This window comes from Petaurus breviceps, unplaced genomic scaffold (assembly GCF_028583685.1).
Source record: "Petaurus breviceps papuanus isolate PSGF00001 unplaced genomic scaffold, PetGlider_PUasm1.0 186, whole genome shotgun sequence".
Taxonomy (NCBI): domain Eukaryota; kingdom Metazoa; phylum Chordata; class Mammalia; order Diprotodontia; family Petauridae; genus Petaurus; species Petaurus breviceps.
The window spans coordinates 31,583,150-31,602,896 of NW_027185798.1; the positions used below are offsets into that span (position 1 = coordinate 31,583,150).

The 19,747-nt window shown below is 41.7% G+C and overlaps 1 protein-coding gene across 1 annotated transcript in view; it reads right to left on the minus strand.

Moving 5' to 3' along the window:
• LOC138162229 (putative PIP5K1A and PSMD4-like protein) overlaps positions 1–13,597 on the minus strand; it is a 49,587-nt gene extending 35,990 nt beyond the window's left edge. The window contains exon 1 of the mRNA XM_069089263.1: positions 13,358–13,597. Coding sequence (XP_068945364.1) covers positions 13,358–13,436 — 79 coding nt within the window. The 5' untranslated portion in view covers positions 13,437–13,597. The remainder of the gene's footprint in view (positions 1–13,357) is intronic.
• Positions 13,598–19,747: the final 6,150 nt, after the last annotated feature.

The following is a 19,747-nucleotide window of genomic DNA, read 5'->3' on the forward strand; positions in this document are numbered from 1 at the left end:
GCCTAAGATTGGTGGGAGGACTCCATCCAATGATGCCTTTCTCTCTCCTTTTTTCAGCTGGGATACTGCAGCTGCAGAGCTGGGGTTCATCCCAGGAAGTGTGCAGCTGTAAGGGGAAGAAAGGGGGGCTGCCAGGTGCTAAATAATGGCCCTCAGACCAAATGGCACTTGGAGAACAGGACTGACTCTTCTCTGTGCCGGAAGTTATATCCCTAGGAAACTGATCAGAATGCCAAACTACCGGGGAGGGATAGGAAAAAAAAAAGAAAACTTATAGGATTTTGCTAATGCTGCTAACAAAGACTCAATGCTACAAACCAGCTTAGTGCAGAGGCCTGATGGACATCAGAGTGCCAACACTGGCCACCATCTGCTATGGACTGCCCACTTAGCCCTAGGGTTCTGCCAACTTGAGATGGTCTATCGAGGAAACCCCAAGCTGGAGCAGCTACTATCACTGCACCTGTCCTCTTCACAATTGAGCCTTCTTTCCTCTGTCTAAGCATTTTATAAGTGTGGGAAATTACCTCAAAGAGAAACTGTTAAAAATGCCAACTCAGCATGGCAATATTAGCTTGATACTTCCAGCTGGATGGTATTTGATCTGAAATACTATGCCATTTGACTTGGGAGGAGAGGAGAGACTTTAATCCCTTTGCATAAGACCGAATTTCTTTAAGTAAGATATGGATTTCCTGACACCTTTCCTCAAATACCTTCTGGTAAGGATACAATCGTTCTAGTATATCCTCTTATTGAATGGGGAACCCAGAAAGTGTGGAATGGAGATAAATAAATGATGTGACTTTTCCCAAGTAGGAAAGGTTTCTCCCTGGCACTTAGGAGTTCTTATTTTTTTTCCTCCTAAAATGATAAAATATTGTTATTAAGTTTTTCAGGTTAGCATCACTCCAAAAACTGAGGCTTGGGAAGCTTTGGAAAAACTTAGCACATATTTCAACCTACGAAGGAGGTGGGCATCGGTAAACCAAACATACCAGTGAGACTAGTTCAGCCAGGGAGGTTGCAAAGAAGTCTGAGCAAAGCCTGACACCCCTCTATTCTACCATGACATCCCAGGAGTCTCAAAGATAAAATACTTACGCTCCTCTTCACCACTGTGGCTTCTCTACAACCTTCCACTATGTGATAACTGAATCACTCTCCTAAACTGACCTTCTCTGGTACATTTTCAAACCCAGTTTCTTCACACTGATATGTGGAAACAGGATGAGAGGGAAGCTTACTATGTTTTCAAGAAGACTTTTAGGGAGTTACCAACTTAAGAAAAAGATATGACCAAGATAATTTCTGGGCAATTAATCCAATGGAATATATGGCCCATAGGACAAGAAAGAGATCAGGATGCATATATAGCTGCAAGGAAACAAAATTGAAAGCACAATCCCAGCAGTAAGACTGACAATTCTTTTTTAAAAAATTATTTTTTATTTTTTAAGACTAACAATTCTTAGGTCAATGACTCTCACCATTAGTGTTGAAGTAAGATTTGGGGAGATGTTTTGTAGGTTCACAGATCTTGGAGAAAACTAGCTTCGAAGGTGCCTTAAAACACTGAGTTTGTGGGTATCAACAACCCATTCATCTAAGAGTATTGTAATTAGGCACAGAAGAGAGAAGCAAAAATGGGAGAAATTATGAAGTTCTTCACAATCAGCACAACTGGCAACAGAAGGAGTGAGTCAGGAACTCTACCCTTTAAGAGCCTCAGTGCCAATGAGATACCAAGATAGCAGCTGGTGAGACTCATTACCATCCCTACGTGTATTTGGGGTACACCTAAGGCCACTGCCAACACTTTCCATTTCTATTCCACTAAGGCTTGTGTAGCACAGATAGAATCCCTGCCTCCTTAAATCTGACAGAAGGAAAACAGGTAGAAAACGGAGTTCATGTTGCGTCAGCACTGGCAGGAAGTAGTGATTAAGTGACAGAGACAATGAAGGTCTCTCATATAGGACTCTAAAGTAGTGGTGTTGCCAGTAGCCAGTAGACCTGGCTACACATGCTTCCCTAAACTCTTGAAATTGTACCAGTAAAAGCCAGCATTGGTACAGGCAAGGTCCTTACCTACCTTACATCCATCTAGCCTACACTGACCTTCACCAAAAAGTATGATGCACAATTGTGTTATTCTTCATACCATCTGCAAGACAGAGATGCAGTAGATACCAGCTACTGTATCCAAGTTCACTACATCCTGAGCTTCTAGTCCCAAGTGCTTTGTCAGTGGCATCCGGTCTCTGAGCAAGGGGCTATACCCCAACACCTGAGATAAATGGCAGGGAAGGTGCTAAAGAAGTCGGGATGTCACTGGGGCACGTGGAACAACCTCACAGGGGAAGGAGGTACCAGTAACAGGAACCTCATATTTAGAACTTGAAGAATATAAACACTTATCTACTTTGAGTCTAACAACTCTGTGATAGTAACTCATTTTACAGAAAAGGAAAAAAAGCTGATAGTTTCCAGGGCTTGTCTGAATCACACAGATAAGAATGGGTGGAGCTGGAACTTGAACTGAGGCTTTTGGCTCAATCCAGCACTTCTTCTAATGCTACAGTTGCTTAAAGCAGCTAGAATATTTTTGTGGAAGTACTCTGACAATTGCAAGGGGGAAAAAAAACCTGCAATCATTCTCTGCAACTGTGTGGTACATGTATTAAGGCCCAGCATTCTCCTTCCATGAACTCCTTTATCTTGTGACCACCTCATTTTTTACATGTTGTCTTCCCTATGAGGATGTAAGCGCTGCGAGGGCAGAGCGGGGTTTGCCTTTCCTGTTATCTCCAGCGGTTAGGACAGTGCCTGGCACCTAATAAATGCTTGCTGACTACATCCCCTCGAACCCTACCTCATTTTGACTACTACTACTGAGTTGATATAGTTTTCTCACCTCTCTCCCCAACCCACAGACCTAGAATGTAAGGGTAAGGTGTCATTCATTTCTTTCCCCCCCCCCCCCCCCCCCCCCAGCTCTGAGCATAGTACCCTGCACATGGTAGGAACTTAATAAATATTTGTTGAAGTAAGCAAAGAAGGCAGGGGAAAAAATAACAAACCACATTTTTTAAAAGGAAAGGAAGGAGGGAGGGAGAAAAATAAAAGAAGCTAAAAAATGGAGAAAGATTAAAGTTACCTATACAAGGTGGTTAATATGACCAACCTGGTCTCGTACCATTCAGTGTAACAGGCTGTTTTGCCCTGCCTCTCCTGGTTGTTCCCAACATGCCTTCAGGGATCCTACTTTATTAATAGGCCCTGAAGTACATTTCAGAGGACTAGATACAGCAACTTTATTGGAAACAAAGATGAAGCTAAGACAAGTTGGCTGCTTTACAGAAAACACGGAGTGGCTACAAATAGCCTCTTTTGGCCAAAGGAGTGGATGACACAGTGTCAGTCCCAATGATTCAGAGTTCCAGGCCCTCAATATAGAGGGCAGAGGAGAAAAAAGAACTAGATGAGCAGTCTGTGACCTTCTTGTGACCCTCTTATTTTAGGAGAATGTCACTTCTCAGTTACCTATAGCTAAATCAGCTAATGACAACTGGCTTTTAAAAAAATATATACCAGGTTGGAAGTTTGGCTCCATGAGGTCCACATGATGCTGCTTACCCATTCCTAAGCTAAAACAAGAAAGATTCTTGAAATCACTGCACCACAAAGCTAGAAGAGAATTTAAGAGATTATCTTTTTTTTTTTTTGAGCGGGGAAGGCAGGACAATTGGGGTTAAGTGACTTGCCCAAGGTCACATGGTGCTCTATTCACTTCGACACCCAGCTGCCCCTTTAAGAGATTATCTACTCCATTGCCTACATTTTACATATAATGAAATTGAGGCCCAAATACATTCAGTACCTTATCCAAGGGATTAAAAAAAAAAACTGCAATAAATAAGTTGATGACATATTTTTGATCACTTCAAGGTACTTGCTCCTCAGTACCCGAGGAGGGTCAGTTTCAGCAACAGAATAACATTTGTTTTCAACAAAATCAACAACCAACATCCTATATGTCCTGTGTGATGGCAGGTAATTTCTTTAACCAAAAGGAATGAAAATCTGGTGGGTTCCTCCCCTCCATTAAACTGAGAGACTATCTTTGTCATTATACAAGAAAGTGCCATTTTTTTGCCACTCCTGAACCCGAGGGGGCAGTTTCTCATTTTCACAAAGTTTCTCCAGAAATGAGGGAATGTCTTGGAGCTGGCAACTCAAGGAGAGTAAAATTCCAAAGTGCCACAGAGGAGAAAAGAACTTTTCCCTTTATAATGGGAATGATCAAAAAAAAATTTTTTTTAAATAGGAATAGTTCCTTCCTCTGAGATTGCAGATTTCTGCCTGGGTTTGGTACCTATGTTTTCATTGCTTACTGCAGCAAAAAGCATAATGCTTTCGGCTCTTTTGCACACATCTAGAAGCATTTCTGCTGATCAGAGCATGATTTCCAATCTTCTTCCCCAAATAACAAATAGAACAACAGTGAATTTTAATCAAAAAGCCTTTTTACCATTTTACCAACACAGTCTTATTTATTATTGTGGAGGAGACACAAAAGAGAGATATTATCTTAAATACCAGGATGTTTACAGATTACTTAAAACTGACTGAGTGAAGTATAAAAAACTCTGGCACTATTCCCTAGTGTCGGAGCATTGTGTATAGAGGAACTGTCAGCAAGACAACTAATCCTATACTGGGGAGTTCATTTACAAAATGGGGAGGTGAGAAGGCCTCCCCAGCTAGACAGGGCTTGACAAACTATAGTTCAAGGGCCAAATTCAGCTGACTTTTCTGAATGGACTGTGAGCCATGAATGGTTTTTACATTTTTAAAATGAGCTAGAATCCCAGGATGGTCCAATCCCCGGACTACTGGGTTCAAGGCCAAATTAGTTGACACACAAATTTTCTTGTTAATAAAACCAACAAAGCCTTTCTAAGCAATGAGGGGAGCAAGGGAAATTAGACAGCCAGGAGAGGTAGGACAGAGAAATGGGCTGTTGTAACAATAAGAATTGATGCTACAAAAAAGACTCCAGGGTAAACAGAAGGGAGGCACTGGCAGATGGGAGATGGAGGAGTTGGGAATAGCAGTTCACATTGTATTAGAGAACTGTAAGCAAAGATACTTCTATATTAGGAGGGGATTTTTTTTCCTCCTCAAGAGGCATGATGGAAGGGAGAAGAGTAGGGAACCTTTAGTCAAATGTACTTACAAAAACCCTTCATTCACAGCCCTTTCAGGAAGGACTATACTCCACTCCATCCTATTCCAAGGAACCTGAGATGGTTATAGGGAAGGGGAGCTGTTTGCTAGTTATTGTGGGGAGCTCATGCCTCAATAAGCACAGATATGCATCAAATCTACCTCTCTTACGGGTGGCCCCACAGCACAGAAAGTGGAAACCTAAATGAGGAAAAACAGAAAGTTATAAACTGAGGAGTTTCTACTTGCTTATAGTAAAATGAACATTCTAAAATTCTAAAAGGTAAATAGATTAAGTCCCATAGACCAATTTTCAGACATGGAGTAATGTCTTATATTGAGTGTGCCATTTTCAAAAGATCACAAGGAAAAGCTTAGGCAGAAGGCTTCATGAGCAGACTACAATGCCCTCACCCCAACCCAAGAATCACACCTTTCTTTTGAGAAATTGTAGACCGAAGCTTCCCACTGTAGGTAGCCCTCAAGTCTCTGTGCACAGCACTCGTCTCTACCAGGCCATCACCGTTCAGTTACGCTGCACATTTCCACTAAACTAAACTCTTAAGCCTGCTATACCACTCTGCTGCTCCAAGGCTGGTACAAGGAGGGGGAAAAAACAAGAGAAAACAGCCAAGGTTCTACTGACACTTTTGGGCTCCAAAGATGCCCAACATTACTACATGATTTGCACATACTCAACACCCTGCTTTTTTGTTTTAAAAAGCAATTGGGGTTAAGTAACTTGCTCAAGGTTACATGGCCAGTTACTTTGTGTGGGTGCCAAGTATCTGAGGCCAGAACTGATCCTGGGTCTCCCGACACCAGGGCCGGCACTCTTACTCGCTGCGCCACCTGGCCGCCCCAACACCCTGCTTTTGATGCCAGGTAAAATATCACACTACGGTTGTTGCAAGTGTATATCATCACACACAGAGAGCTTCCCAGTCATCAGGACAACACTGATACCTTCCTATCAGAACAGGGATAAACAAGTCTATCACTTAGTCTCAATATATTTCCTGAACTGTAAGACTAAGTGTTCCAGGACAAATATCACAGGATTGTTAAATGTTGCCAATGTAACCCCAGAAAACAGTTGTGCCAACTAGATCAAATCCCAAACTGGTTATTACTCTATTCTTGCTCTAAAAGACAAAACTGCATCATCATCACATCACAGGACAGTTTTAAAAAATCATTTACTTAGTCCTAGTTTTAAGGAAGACCTAAATTTTGATTCCTGACCACACCCAGAGCCATGTTTGTGGAGCAACAGATGCCACTTTCCACAGGGAAGGCCTGGTTTCAAGCCACTTGGCAAAATGTGTATTTGTGTAGGGTCACAGTCATAACTCTATATAAATGTACCTACTGTTGCTGAGCTCCTGAAAATTCAGACTCAGATTTGGGAAAAAGGAGAGAAAGTGATGAGGAAAACAAGAAGTTCAAAAGTAATATCAAGAGATGTGGTAAATATAGACTTAAGAGGGGGAAGAAAGGAATTGAGTGTCATAAGAAAAGATAACTGAAACAAAGATGGTTTTAAAGGCAGTAGACAGGTCTGCACTGAGGGTTATTTCAATGTGTAGAGCAAAACAGAGCTGGCCTTAATACTGGAGCCTCTCCCTGTGTTTTCAGGGCAGAAGCATTTCCGTAGGAGATGAAATGACATCATCTACCAGCAGAGAAACTAAAAGCTTGTGTGTGGCTAACTTCAATATTTACAGTATATATATAATTTTGGGAAGCTGCAGGCCAGAGAGATATGCATTCTTCAAACTACTGGAGCTAAAGGTTAGTTCCCAGACTGATCACAGAAGAAACTGTCCCAGAGAATTACAAGGCAATTTTTAATTTGGTTTCAAATGTGCCAATGATTCCTGCATAGGTCAGATACAAGCAAAAGAAACCTAAGACTCGAACTGCTAATTACCAGTCTCTCATCTGACACAGCAGAACACTTTAAAACAAATCAGTCAAATAATGAATAAAGTCGTTTGTTTACTGGGCAAGTTCTCTGGAGGAATAGTTCTGTTCTAGTTATTTGCAGTCTGGGTAGTCATTCTCTTTACCATTCCAGAGGTGGGAGGCACAATATGTTCTGTGGCTTAAAAAAAAAAAACCCTCACAACGCTATCTTAAATGCCAGCCTGCCTCCTGAGAAATGTAGCTGAGCACAGCTCAAAGAAAAAATGTTGAGAAAAGACCCCTACCCCCACCACCACATGGGATGACTGATCAAGAACATATATCATAGATAAAAATTAAACTTAGCTCAATGGAAATTTTCTTTTTCCTAAGAATGCATGACTGGCTGGGGATGGCATTCAAAAGGTTAGGATGTCCCTAAAGAACAAATCTATTAACCAAGTTTAGTCTGGTAATGCTGGGGTTATTTTAGTTGACAGAGGGGAGTTAATGCCTATAAGTGTGTGTATGTGTGTGAATGTATGTGTATGTTTGTGTGTGTTGAGGGAGAAGGGAATGAACTAAAAACCAGTCTAACAACCCTAGCAGGCATCCGCTCCTCAAACAACTCCACCAGTAACTAGCTGTGTGATTCGAAGCAGCTCATTTCTCTGGACATAGTTCCCTCAACTGTGGAAAAAAAGACATCATTCTAGGTCTCTAGTCTCTTTTCTAGCTCTAATTCTATTTCTCTTTTTTCAGGAGAGAGTTAAGGTTCTCAGGTCTAACATTTGTTCTCCATGGCACCAAAACTCTGCCCAAGTCTTGCAACAAACTCTCATACCTCCCATAAATGTCTGTTGAATGGCTTCTGGCCAAGAGACATTTAATATTTCTGGCCCATTGCCCCTTCAATCATCATTCCTAAACATATCTCCAACTACCTAGGGGAAACAATCAATTTGGGATTGTAATGGATGCATACTCTGCTTTGAGCAAAGTGCCTCATATACTCAATGAAAGTCCGTTGAAGTAAAGTCTTAACTCTTGAAAATGACAAGGCAAACTACAGGATTGGCAACAATTGTCACAAATATGTCCTACAGCTCAAAATTGCCCAGAATAAGACAAAAGTGGGGGCGGCTAGGTGGCACAGTAAATAGAGCACCAGTCCTGGAGTCAGGAGGACTGGAGTTCAAATCCGGCCTCAGACACTTAACTGTTACTAGCTGTGTGATCTTGGGCAAGTCACCTAACCCCAATTGCCCTGACTTCCCCCCTCCAAAACAAAAGAAAAAGTGGTAATCCAATTGTCAATATCCTCTCTATGATCAGATTCCTGTAATATAGGACTTTGGTTCTTACTCTGTGTATGTTATCAACAAGAATTTTGAGGATTATCAGACCTATTTGTAACTCTGTTTAGGAAAGCTAATATACCTAATTATTAAATATATCTCCTGAAATTCCATCCCCCTTCATACAACCCTCTCTTCTAATAGTTCAGCCTCTTTCCCAATTTGGTGCTTGCTTATTTAGACTGTATATTCACTTAGTAGCCAGGCACACAAAACAAGATAAAGTAACAATGGGATTTCCCAGAACCTGAAAATCTTTTCAACAGAAGCTTCCTTAGGAACCCAAAAGACAATAAGAGACCCAAGAATAAAATGTCCATGAGCAAAATATTTTGCATAACGGCAGATCCACTGGCTAGAGGAAGAGAAATGAAATCTTGAAGAAGGGTTTAAAAGCAGGAGGAGTAGGAATAGAAAAGTAAACTGCAAAGTGAAATGAACAAAACAGGATCGACACCCAGAAAGAGGAAACTAAACTTAGGTTTTTGATGGAAAAGGGTGGGGAAGTGGGATGCAGTATAGGAAATGGGCTGGATAAGAGCTTTCATTCTCTAGAAAACACCATTAGATCAAACACTCTCTCAGAAGCTGAGTGGTGGAAGACTGGACTTGGAGCACAGCAGAATGGAGATTCCCATTCCTGGGGTATCATGAAGCACCACATAACCTGAAACGCCCCAGTTGAGAGCGAGAGAAAAAGGAAAGAGAGATTGGGGACTCTGGTAACTTGGGAGCTTACTCAGTATCAAAAGGGGTATTCTGACACCTCCCAAGAAAGCACCTGGCAGGTTTACCAGAGAAAATAAGCCCTTCCTGGGCCTTGATCTGTTATCATCTATTGTTCACCTTCAAAGGCTTTAATTTCCATTATGCTCCCAAAAGATTAGTTTTTAAAGAACAGTTGTTATGTAGTGGATAGCCAAAGGTATTATCAGCAGTTTTATATCAGCTCAAAAAAAAGCCTACAAAGATCATCAACAGGGCCAAAAATAAAAAGCAGGATACTCGTGCACTCAAACCTAGTTCACAGGTAAGTTCCTAATCAATCAGGCACCGGGTATAGAAGGATCCATTCACTAAACCTGTCACTGAACATAAAAAGCATAATATATAAATGATTAAGTCAGAGGCAATGGAAACTTAACATCAAATCTGCATTTCCTTTAATCAAACTTCTCCACAGACAAGTATGGTCCTTTCTTTAAAAAACAAAGAAAAAAACCTTTTCCACCTCCAAAATTCCAGTGTGTTTAAAAAAAAAGGGGGGATTGGGGCAGCTAGGTGGCACAGTGAATAGAGCACCAGCCCTGGAGTCAGGAGGGCCTGAGTTCAAATCTGGCATCAGACACCTAACAAAAAAAACTAGCTGTGTGACCTTGGGCAAGCCACTTAACCCCAAATGCCCTCCAAAAAGCAAAAAAAAAGAGTGGAGAATAGAGACCTGAAGTAGGTCTCTAAAAATAAGTGCATTGGATTAGGTCCTAGATAGTATAAATCTGCGAATTTATTTTTTCCCCTTAGGCTTCACTAACAAGATGGCTCACTGAAGTCTAAACTCCTTGTCACTCATAAGAAAGAAAAATAGAAAGAGGAGAGAGTCTGTCAGGTCAGACTAGAAATTGCTTATGATGTATATACAACGAACACAGACCAAAAAAAATTCTCAACAAGAATGGCTGCACTATGGGGTTATCAGGTTACAGCAGAGTTTACTGGTTGTGTACAGCTAGAGAGAACAAAGGCATCAAAGCCATAGATAGATGAGTGGGCCTCAATAAAAAAGTCCCAAACAAAAGTGACCCAATGTCATGTCCTCTACATGGAATCAAGAATTGAGCAGGTCACTTAGTATTCCTGATATTCAAAAGAGAATGGTGACAATTTCAGACATATATTATGATGACTGTTTAGAAAACATTGCTCACCAAATGAGACTGCTGTTCTGGCCCTTTAGGATCAAAAAGAGCTATAGTTCATGGATATCTAAGAAATAAAATGCATTTCCACAGGAGTCAGACTTCACTTTATCATTCTATGTTTATTTCAAGTGACCTGATTTCACTAACCTCCAAACTGAGCCAATAAGAGGAAAGATTTTTCAATAATAGGAGTGAAAGGTCTAGGCTAGGTAGTATATTTCGATGCTCTGATGGACTAAGACAAGCTGGAAACAAAGATTGGGATATAGATACTGCAATGGTGTGTGACAGATGGCTGCACTGTCAGCCCCCTACATCAGCTTTAATTTTATTAAGATGGTGTCATCTCAAAAAAAAAAAAAACACTGGAAGGAGAAAATCTCTCATACAAACCAAAAAGTTCAAGCAAAATGACAAACTCTTACCATTACTCATTAACAAAATGTAAGAATGAACCTGATAGTGACTGATTTAAGATATTTACCAGTCATTGTCTTCCCAAAATCCAAACATGTTAATTACCCCCACTAGGAACAGATGTTAAGCAACTCTTACAGCTTATGATTTGCTACACCCTGTATTTCAGTTCCTTAACTGATCATTAGGGAGCAGCCCAAGCCTGATGGGCAAACAGTCCGAAAGCAGGCAGGAGACTGAATTCTGGGGTTTAATAATGAGGGAGACCAATATTCTTTTGAACACTGGCCCTTCCTGATTGAGACACCCACAGACTGAAGAGTGGCTCCTCTACAGACGGGTCACCCAAAGCCTGCTCCCTTCACTTCAGTTTTAGTCTTCCTAGAAAACATTGCCTGTGGAATTCCAGAGTTCCACTGAAATGTTAACACTTTAAATTCAAGAATGAAGAGCATCAAAATGGAGGAATGATCAGTTTATTTTAGGGGAAATATGAATACATGTTGTATCCCCAGAATGTCATCTCATAAATATTTAGGAAATTTATCTCCTATTTGTGTCAATTTCCTAATTTCCCTGGAACCGGAGGCACAATTATCTTCTCCAATCACACACAAAATCTCTTTCTTATTAGCTTTTTGGCACTAAGATCAAGCTTCTGAAAAATATATCAATGGAGGGAAAGACATCATTAGATTAAAACCAAAAGTACCCACATACATCTAAATATATAAAAATTTATCATCTTAAATTTGAGTACAAGCATGGTTCTCACCTCAAATTTTCAGACACATTATAGCAAGCAAAATAATTTTAAAAGAAATTGTTTGGCGGCAACTTCTTAAATAATTTGCCAGAGGAAAAAAAACGGAAGAAATTACATAAAGTGCTTTTAAAAAAAAGATGTATAATTTTTTTTTGCTTTTTATTTTTGGAGGGCAATTGGGGTTAAGTGACTTGCCCAAGGTCACATGGCTAGTTTTTGTGTTAAGTGTCTGAGGTGGGATTTGAACTCAGGTCCTCCTGACTCCAGGGCAGGCGCTCTATTCACTGAACTACCTAGCTGCCCCAAAGATGTACAATTTTAAGCTGAATGTTTTCATACCCATTAAAACACGTGTGGCAAAGTACAAAACAAATCTAACAATTGATTTTCTGGTAAAACAAAACAAAACATTTTTTTTTTAACTTCCATGTGACAGAAGACACAAGGCCCACAAGGTTAAGAGGTGTAAACTAGTAATATAGAGGAAGGCTAGAATTAGGATTCTTTGTAGCAGGAAAAGAGGGGTGAGGATAGAGGGGAAAAATATCATTAAGTGACAAACAGATGTTTCCTCCTTATTGTTAAACCTATCCATCTGGTCAATCTCTCCAAAAAAAGTCATCATCAAAGTTTTGGAACACAGACATAAGCTCTCACACAGGTAATACAGTAGTAAGAGACTCCACTTTTTTTCTAGCTCGTTAATGACAAGTCTGATTAAAAGAACATCCTCTAATTTTCCCATCCCTTCTTGGGGGATCAGACTTCCAGCCTAGGAAGTGTCCCTCCTTATGCTCAAAGTGACTACCTAAAATATGTACAACAGAAATAAAACCTCAGCCATTCAGCTTATTAAGGGTGTGAAAACTAGGTCCCTGACAACCATCTGATCTATAGGAAGGGGAGAGGGAGACCAAGAAGTGGCAATCAGCACACGGACCACCAGGAACCATTTAAGGCAAATCCAACATCCAGCTGCATTTCCAACTCACTGGAGGTGGCAACAATATCCTACCATATATTTCCAAAGAGGGTACTCCCCCCCAAGTTTTCGTAAAGATTTCTTCTCCATCCCCAGCCCTCTGCACCATCCCTTTCCAATCCCTGACTCACATCCCCTTCCTCCCCCAGCACCACACTTTCCCTCCCACATACACTCTGCTGTTTTTACTTCTGGGCTCCTCCAATCCTGCTGCTCAGCCCACTCCCAATCTCCCCAAGTTCTTCTGCCTGTCCCGAGATGCCTCTTTGGGGGCCTCCTTTACCAAACCTCGACCCCGACCCCCAAAGGCACACTGCCCACCCTTTCGCCCCCCACGTCCCACCCGTCAATTCTCCCTCCCAAAAGTCGGGTGCAACCTGAGGCCCCACCTTTGCCAGACCCTCTTGTGGAGACCCCAATTTCTCTCACTCCTGCGGGGGGGTCCTTTCTCCTGCTTTCCCGCACCCACTTCCCGGGCCACAAACTCTCGATACACTTCGAGCCCCCTGTCCCCTGCCTCCCCCAGTCAGCGGTCCTATGTTCTTCTGGGGGGCCTATGTGTGTGTCTGAGCCCCAAATAATCGGCAGCCACCATCCCACACTCCCCCTTGATTCCTCCCCCGACTCTGAACTTTCCCAGCCGCGGGTCCCCGCTCTTGGTGCCTTTCCCCGGGGCCTCCGCACTCACTCCCCCACCACGTCCCGCTCCCGACTCCAGCCCCTCTTCGGGTCCTCCCCAACCCCCGACCTCCGTCCGCGGGCCCCCCCTCCTCACCTAAAGTGGAGGTGCAGCTACTGCTCCCCAACTCCAAGGAGGTATTCCCGGCCGTCGACGACCCGGAGAACGACGCCATCTTGGCAGCCCCCTCCCCCCTACCCCGGCGCCCTCACTCCGTCGCAGGTCGGGCTTTTCCCCTTCCCGGCGTCGAATCTCCCCCGACAGGCTCTGCAGGCAGCCCGCTTCCCGCCGGCCGGCGCCCCCTCCTCGAGGGCCTCCCTCAGACGCGTCCGGCCGGCTCCGGACCCGGCTCAGGACCGCACCATTCGTCCGGCACAGGGGGTTTCTCCCCCCTCTCTCGGGTCCCGACGTGGTAAGGATCTCAACAGAAACTGCTTTCCCCCTCCACCCTGGAAACTCTTTGGTGTCGCCCAGACCGCTTTGGCCACGCCTTCAGGCTGAACCACACCTAAAGAAAAAAGGGGGCGTGAGAAGTCCCCTGCTGAGCGAATCCCAACCCCTGCCAGAGACTTGTTTATCGTCCAACTGCGAGCGCCACACCGGGTGTCTAGGAAAATCCGGGGCCCGCGCATGCGCCCGTTCTCCTCCCTACTTCGCCCGCGTTCCAGCCTACACTTTCGGTGGGCGGGAGCAGAAGGACTGCGAGGCCAATCTGGAGACGTCTTAAGGTCACATGATGCGGGCCTCACACGCCCTAGCAAATCCCCGGAGACTCTGGGTGGGCGGGGAGGGGAAGGCGAACGCTCCTGGCCTTCCTACGCTATGCTAGCCTGGGTGGGTCATTTGGGGTGTCCAGCAATGGAGTGGGCTAGGAATCAGAAGGTCCAGTTAGCGTCCAGTTAGTCAAAGGGCATCGACGGAGGAAAAACCCTTTTGCAAGAGAATCCATAACAAGTCTAGGCACTTCGAGCTGGGTCATAGGTCACGTTCCAAGAGCCCCACCTCCAAGATCTACGTGGTCCCCTCCCTCCAGATATTCATCACGATTATCTTCACGTGTTTTCATTCATTCGACACACGTTTATGGGGCTCGTTCTGAAGCTCTCATGCCTCTGTCACAAGCTTCTGAACACACCCCATCACATACTTCATGCACCCCTGGCCAAGCAAAACATGCCCTTAGTAAGCACTTCTCCCATAATGGTTGAATGAGTGCGGGTCACCACGGTCAGAAGGCTGCGGTCAGTGGAACGTATCAAAGGTCATTTTCACCCCCTCTAAAAGTCACGCTACTCTTGTTCTCAGCCAAGAGTTTTTGTAGGTTCAAAGAACAATGGGCATAAGAAAAGGGCATCAGCTGACAGTTTCCTCCTGTCATCTTTGTATTAGGGCTATTCAGTTCCAACAAAGTTTGCCAGAAGTATCCTGGAAATTTGGAGGAGAGGAAAGAAATCCTGTTTAAATATTTTCAAGATCATTTCTTCCCTATCTCCATTTTAATGTATCAGTTCTTGAGTTTTCTCTTGGGGAAGAAATGTCAGGGCTAAGATGTAATGGACATCTGCCCCCTACATATATGAATTATATAAGCTTACCTTGGCAGTGTACTTTCTAGGGATGTACACATTGATGATGCATGGGACAGGTAAAAGTGTGGTTTCTCAGAGACTATCTGTAAAGTAAGTCCTTAGGCCTGTTTCCATTTTTCTAGAAATTATGTGACTTTGAAACTTTAGAAGTCTTTCTATATACGGTAGTTGCTCTATTCTAGTCAGCCCTTCTCACCCAGTTTACCAAGTTTCTATATATATAAGTTTCTATAGAACTGCAAGAATTGCTGAACAAGACTGTTGATAAGGAGGCCAAGGTCCTCCAAGGAGGACCAACCTTGGGAAGTTGAGGTAGTAGCCTTGAGAAAAGCTCAGACCCTGGTTCCCAGACTAAAACTCCTAGATAATACTAAAAATAATGAAGAATGGAAAGGAACTGGCAGCAGCAGGTGGATTTGACCAAAGTCTCAATAAGAATGTGTCTAGGGTAAGACTGAAGGGGGGTTCAGTATTCTAAGATTGTTACTGCACCTGCGTAATGAACTTCATGTGTTATGTATATTATCGAACAAGATTAGAGCCTCATTAGTAATAATTATGTTAATGTTTGTAACCCTTTTCTTATTTAACCCAGCTTTAGCTTCTGTACGACAGCCTCCTCTCCTGGGCATTGTTCCAGTGACTGGACCGCCTGCTTCTCGCCAGGGATTCTAATAAAACTTCCTAGCTTCACTTTGAGGTCTCCGAATAGTCAGTTTGGGTTAGGGTCTTTGTACCCCACACAATGATGAGGTTGAAGCATGAATCACCTAGCTCAGTGTTTGGGAGGCTCCTAAGAAAGAGTGGAAGAAAAAAGGCTACCTACCAAACTGAAGGTCCACAGAGCCATTGTGCTGAGCTCTGTTGTAGAGAGTGCATCTCCAGTGAGCTGGCCACATTGTTTGAATGCCAAACCTAAGCTTGCCTAAAAGGCTATTTTATGGAAAACTCACACAGGGCAAGTATTCACTTGGTGGTCTGAAGAAGCAGTACAAGGACACTCTCAAGGTCTTTCTTAAGAACTTTGGAATTGCCAAAAGACTAATGACGGAAAATGCTATCCATATCCAGACAAAGAACTAAGGAGTCTGAATGTAGATCTAAGCATACTATTTTCTCTTCTTTTTTGTTTTTTTCTTCATTCTTTTTCGTGGTCTTTCCTTTTTGTTCTGATTCTTTCACAATATGACTAATGTGGAAATATGTTTAAAATGATTGTACATGTATCAGATTGCATGTCATCATGGGGAGGTGGGAGGGAAGGGAAGGGGGAAATTTAGAATTCAAAATCTTTTTTTTTATTCAATTTTTAATTTATTAATTTGTTTGTTTCCTTTTAGTTTACAGGATTCAATTCCACAATTCCTTGAATTTCACATTTTGTCCCCCTCCTTCCCCTTCCCCCCCATGGCGTCTTATAATCAAGTATAGGATCTGTAAATACTTTCACATTATACAATGGTCAGGTTATAAGGATGGAGTATACCAGCTGGAATGAAAAATGGTAAAGAGGACATAAAATCAAATAAGAGAACGAAAAAGATCAGGTATTTTGCTTCCACCTGGATATAAATTTAGTTCTTTCTAGTTCTTTCTCTGGATGCACGTTTTTCTCTCCATCATGCGTCTTTTGGGATTGACTTATATCCCTGCATTGTTGAGAAGAGTCCAGTCTATCAAAGTTGGTCATCACACATACGTTGTGTCTGTAATTGTGTACAAATTCCTCCTGGTTCTACTCTTCTCACTCAGCATCAGTTCTTTTAAGCCTCTCCAGGTAAATATGAAGACCACCTGCTCCCCGTTTCTTATAGCACAATAATATTCCATAACATGCATATACCACAACTTGTTCAGCTATTCCCCAATTGATGGACACCCCCTTAATTTCCAATTCTTTGCCACAACAAAAAGAGCTGCTATAAACATTTTTGTACATATGGGTCTTTCTCCCATTTCTATGATCTCTTTGGGATATAACCCTAGGAGTGGTATTGCTGGATCAAAGGGTATGAAAGTATTTATAGCCCTTTGGGCATAGTTCCAGATTGTAGAATTCAAAATCTTATAAAAGTGAATGTTGAAAACTAAAAATAAATTAAACTAACAAAAAAAATTTGGAACTGATTATGTGACATGGGAGACAGTGACACATAACCACCCAGCATGGTGTGCCCTCATCAGAGAAGGTGTTGTGCTCTGTGAACAAAGCAGAACTGAAGTAATTCAAAAGAAATGTAAGATGCACAAATTTAGAGAATCTACCCCAAATATTCACATAGCCTATTTGTGCCTAATCTGTGGTAGAGAATTCCAAGCTCAAATTTGTCTGATCAGCCACAGTCAGAACACATTGTAACTTGACTCTAACATAGTGATGTCATTTTGGTCTTCTTGGAGAATGAAAGAGCAACCAACAAATATTCAACAAATGAACTTTGCTATGTCTTATGCCCATGAGAAGTCAAGAACTATACTAATTGCTCCCTGATGCCCTCTACTGGACTTTTTTATTTTGTTTGTTTATTTTGGTTTCCCCCCAGATGTTAGGCAGCCCAGCCCAAGCTGTACAAAGGGAAGAAGAGGGAGGGTAGTTTGGTATATTGGAAAAATCATTGAATTTAGATTCAGGCAGGAAATTTGAGTTATAGTTCTGGGTGGACTAGTTGAGTAGCTTTGACTAAATTTTTTAACTTTTCTTTTCTTATTGTTAAGTTGTGCCCAACTCTTTGTGACCCTATTTAGGGTTTTCTCAGCAAGGATAATGGAATGGTTTGCTATTTCCTTCTCCAGCTCATTTGACAGATGAGGAAACTGAGGCAAACAGGGTTAAGTGACTTGCCCAGGGTCACACAACTAGTAAGTGTCTAAGGTCAGATTTGAACCCAGGAAGAGTCTTCCTGACTAGAGGCCCAATATTCTATCCACTGTACCACTAGCTGCCCATAACCTTTTTAGGGTTCTATTTTTTCATTTGCAAAAGGAGAAGATTGGACATGATTCTATGAGCTGGGATGAGTGTAGGGGATTTTGAAAATGGCTTCTACATGCCTGTGAAAATTCTCCCAGAGAAGGCATCTCCCCAAGTAGCCTAGGGTTTCTTTCATATTCTGAGTCACTTCTACAAACAGCAGTTGTTATGAGAATGAAGCTGAGATCAAACTAAAGTTGGACATATCTCCATGTCCAACCAATATGGAATCCAGCCATCTGAAGGAAACTCATCACCCTCAGCCATCCATCTGGACCGAGGAGAGAGTGGGATTTGGATGACAAAGACCAGCTACCCTGGGAGCCTCTGTCTTCCAGTTTCATTATGACCTAGGAAATTTTAGATTTCTTTCCATGTATTAGAAAAGGAATCACAGTAAAGAGTAATTATATACTCATAACTAAATAAGAGGGGTCAGGGAATGGGCAAGGACATAATGAGGGATTCCTCCTTCTCAACCTTGACTCATGCAGGGGCGGTATACTGTTCAGGCAAGGCAGCCCCCCACCCCCTTCTCTGCAACATTCTGTTTGAGTCATATCCCTGATCTTCCCTAGCAACATTCCTGGCATAGCACATAAGGACACAGGATGATGTGGCAGGGTGTGGGGGCAAGGGTAGGGCAGATTGGTTTTGCACTCTTCAGGAAGGGGGAAAAGGGGCTAATCATTTCCACTAGAAGAGAGGACATGGCGTGATACCTCTAAAAAGAATCATAAAGATAATCCTGTATTATATAAGAGACAGTTGATTGATCCCCAAAGCATTTTCCAAATCTTAAAATGATATATGTAGATAGATAGATATGTACATATATGTATGTGTATATATGTATATGTCAGCTCTTATTATTATACACACACACCTAATAGGGAAGTCAGATATGGCTACCCTCCAAAATATTCATTATGTTCAATATATTCAGAATATTCAGAATGTTCAATAGAACAATTTAGTGAGTCTGATTAAGAACAGGTGGAGAGGCAAAAAGTTTGGAAATCTTTTTTTCCCCACAATTATGTTTTAAAATTACAAAACTGAAGTAAATTTATAGGGAAAATATAGCATTAAACTTTAACCTAGTTATCTCTTACAAGTTGAACTAGTTTGCCCAGTGATATTTCTTTTATCTCTGTGGTTCTGTGAAATTATCTTTTGATCTGTATTAATCTGAATAAGGGTCACACTCTATTGATTACCTCACCTAATTAAAAGTAACTGCTTTTGTTATGTAAGAATACTTCTTGATTGAGTCAATCAGAACCAAGTATGAACAGGGCCTGCATGCTTCATGTTGGTCTATCCAAAGACACTATAGTATAACCTGCTGTATTGTTATTCAAATATTTCTAGTGAACTGCTTTTGCCTAAACCATAAAAAGGCCATGGGTTAACTATGTGTGTATATATGTCTGCATATTAGCTATTAAATATATTAACTATATTAATAGTTCACACATAACATATATGTATATATGTGTGTATATATGTATACACATACACATATATGTATGAAGAGTTAGACAAATAGTCCACAATCTCTGTCTTAATGTTAGAAATTTTCTTACGTAGGAGCTTGGAACAATTGTGAATGAATTTGTAACTTTTCATCTAAAATATTCTCCCTAAAGCTGAAGAGAAGAAAACCATAGGGACCCTGCATACCCCTAAGGCTTAAAAGAAGCTAATAATTGTAATGTGTTATATATACATACATGTGTTTTTATATATGCTTTGTATATATACATAGCAAACCTAAAAATGCTATACAAATTCTATCATCATTATCATTCCCAGAGGAAATATAACGTACATAAAGGATCGAAAAGTGTCTTATGTATAATAATAATAGCTAACTTTTATATAGTGCTTACTATGTATCAGGCACTGTTGATCCCCATTTTT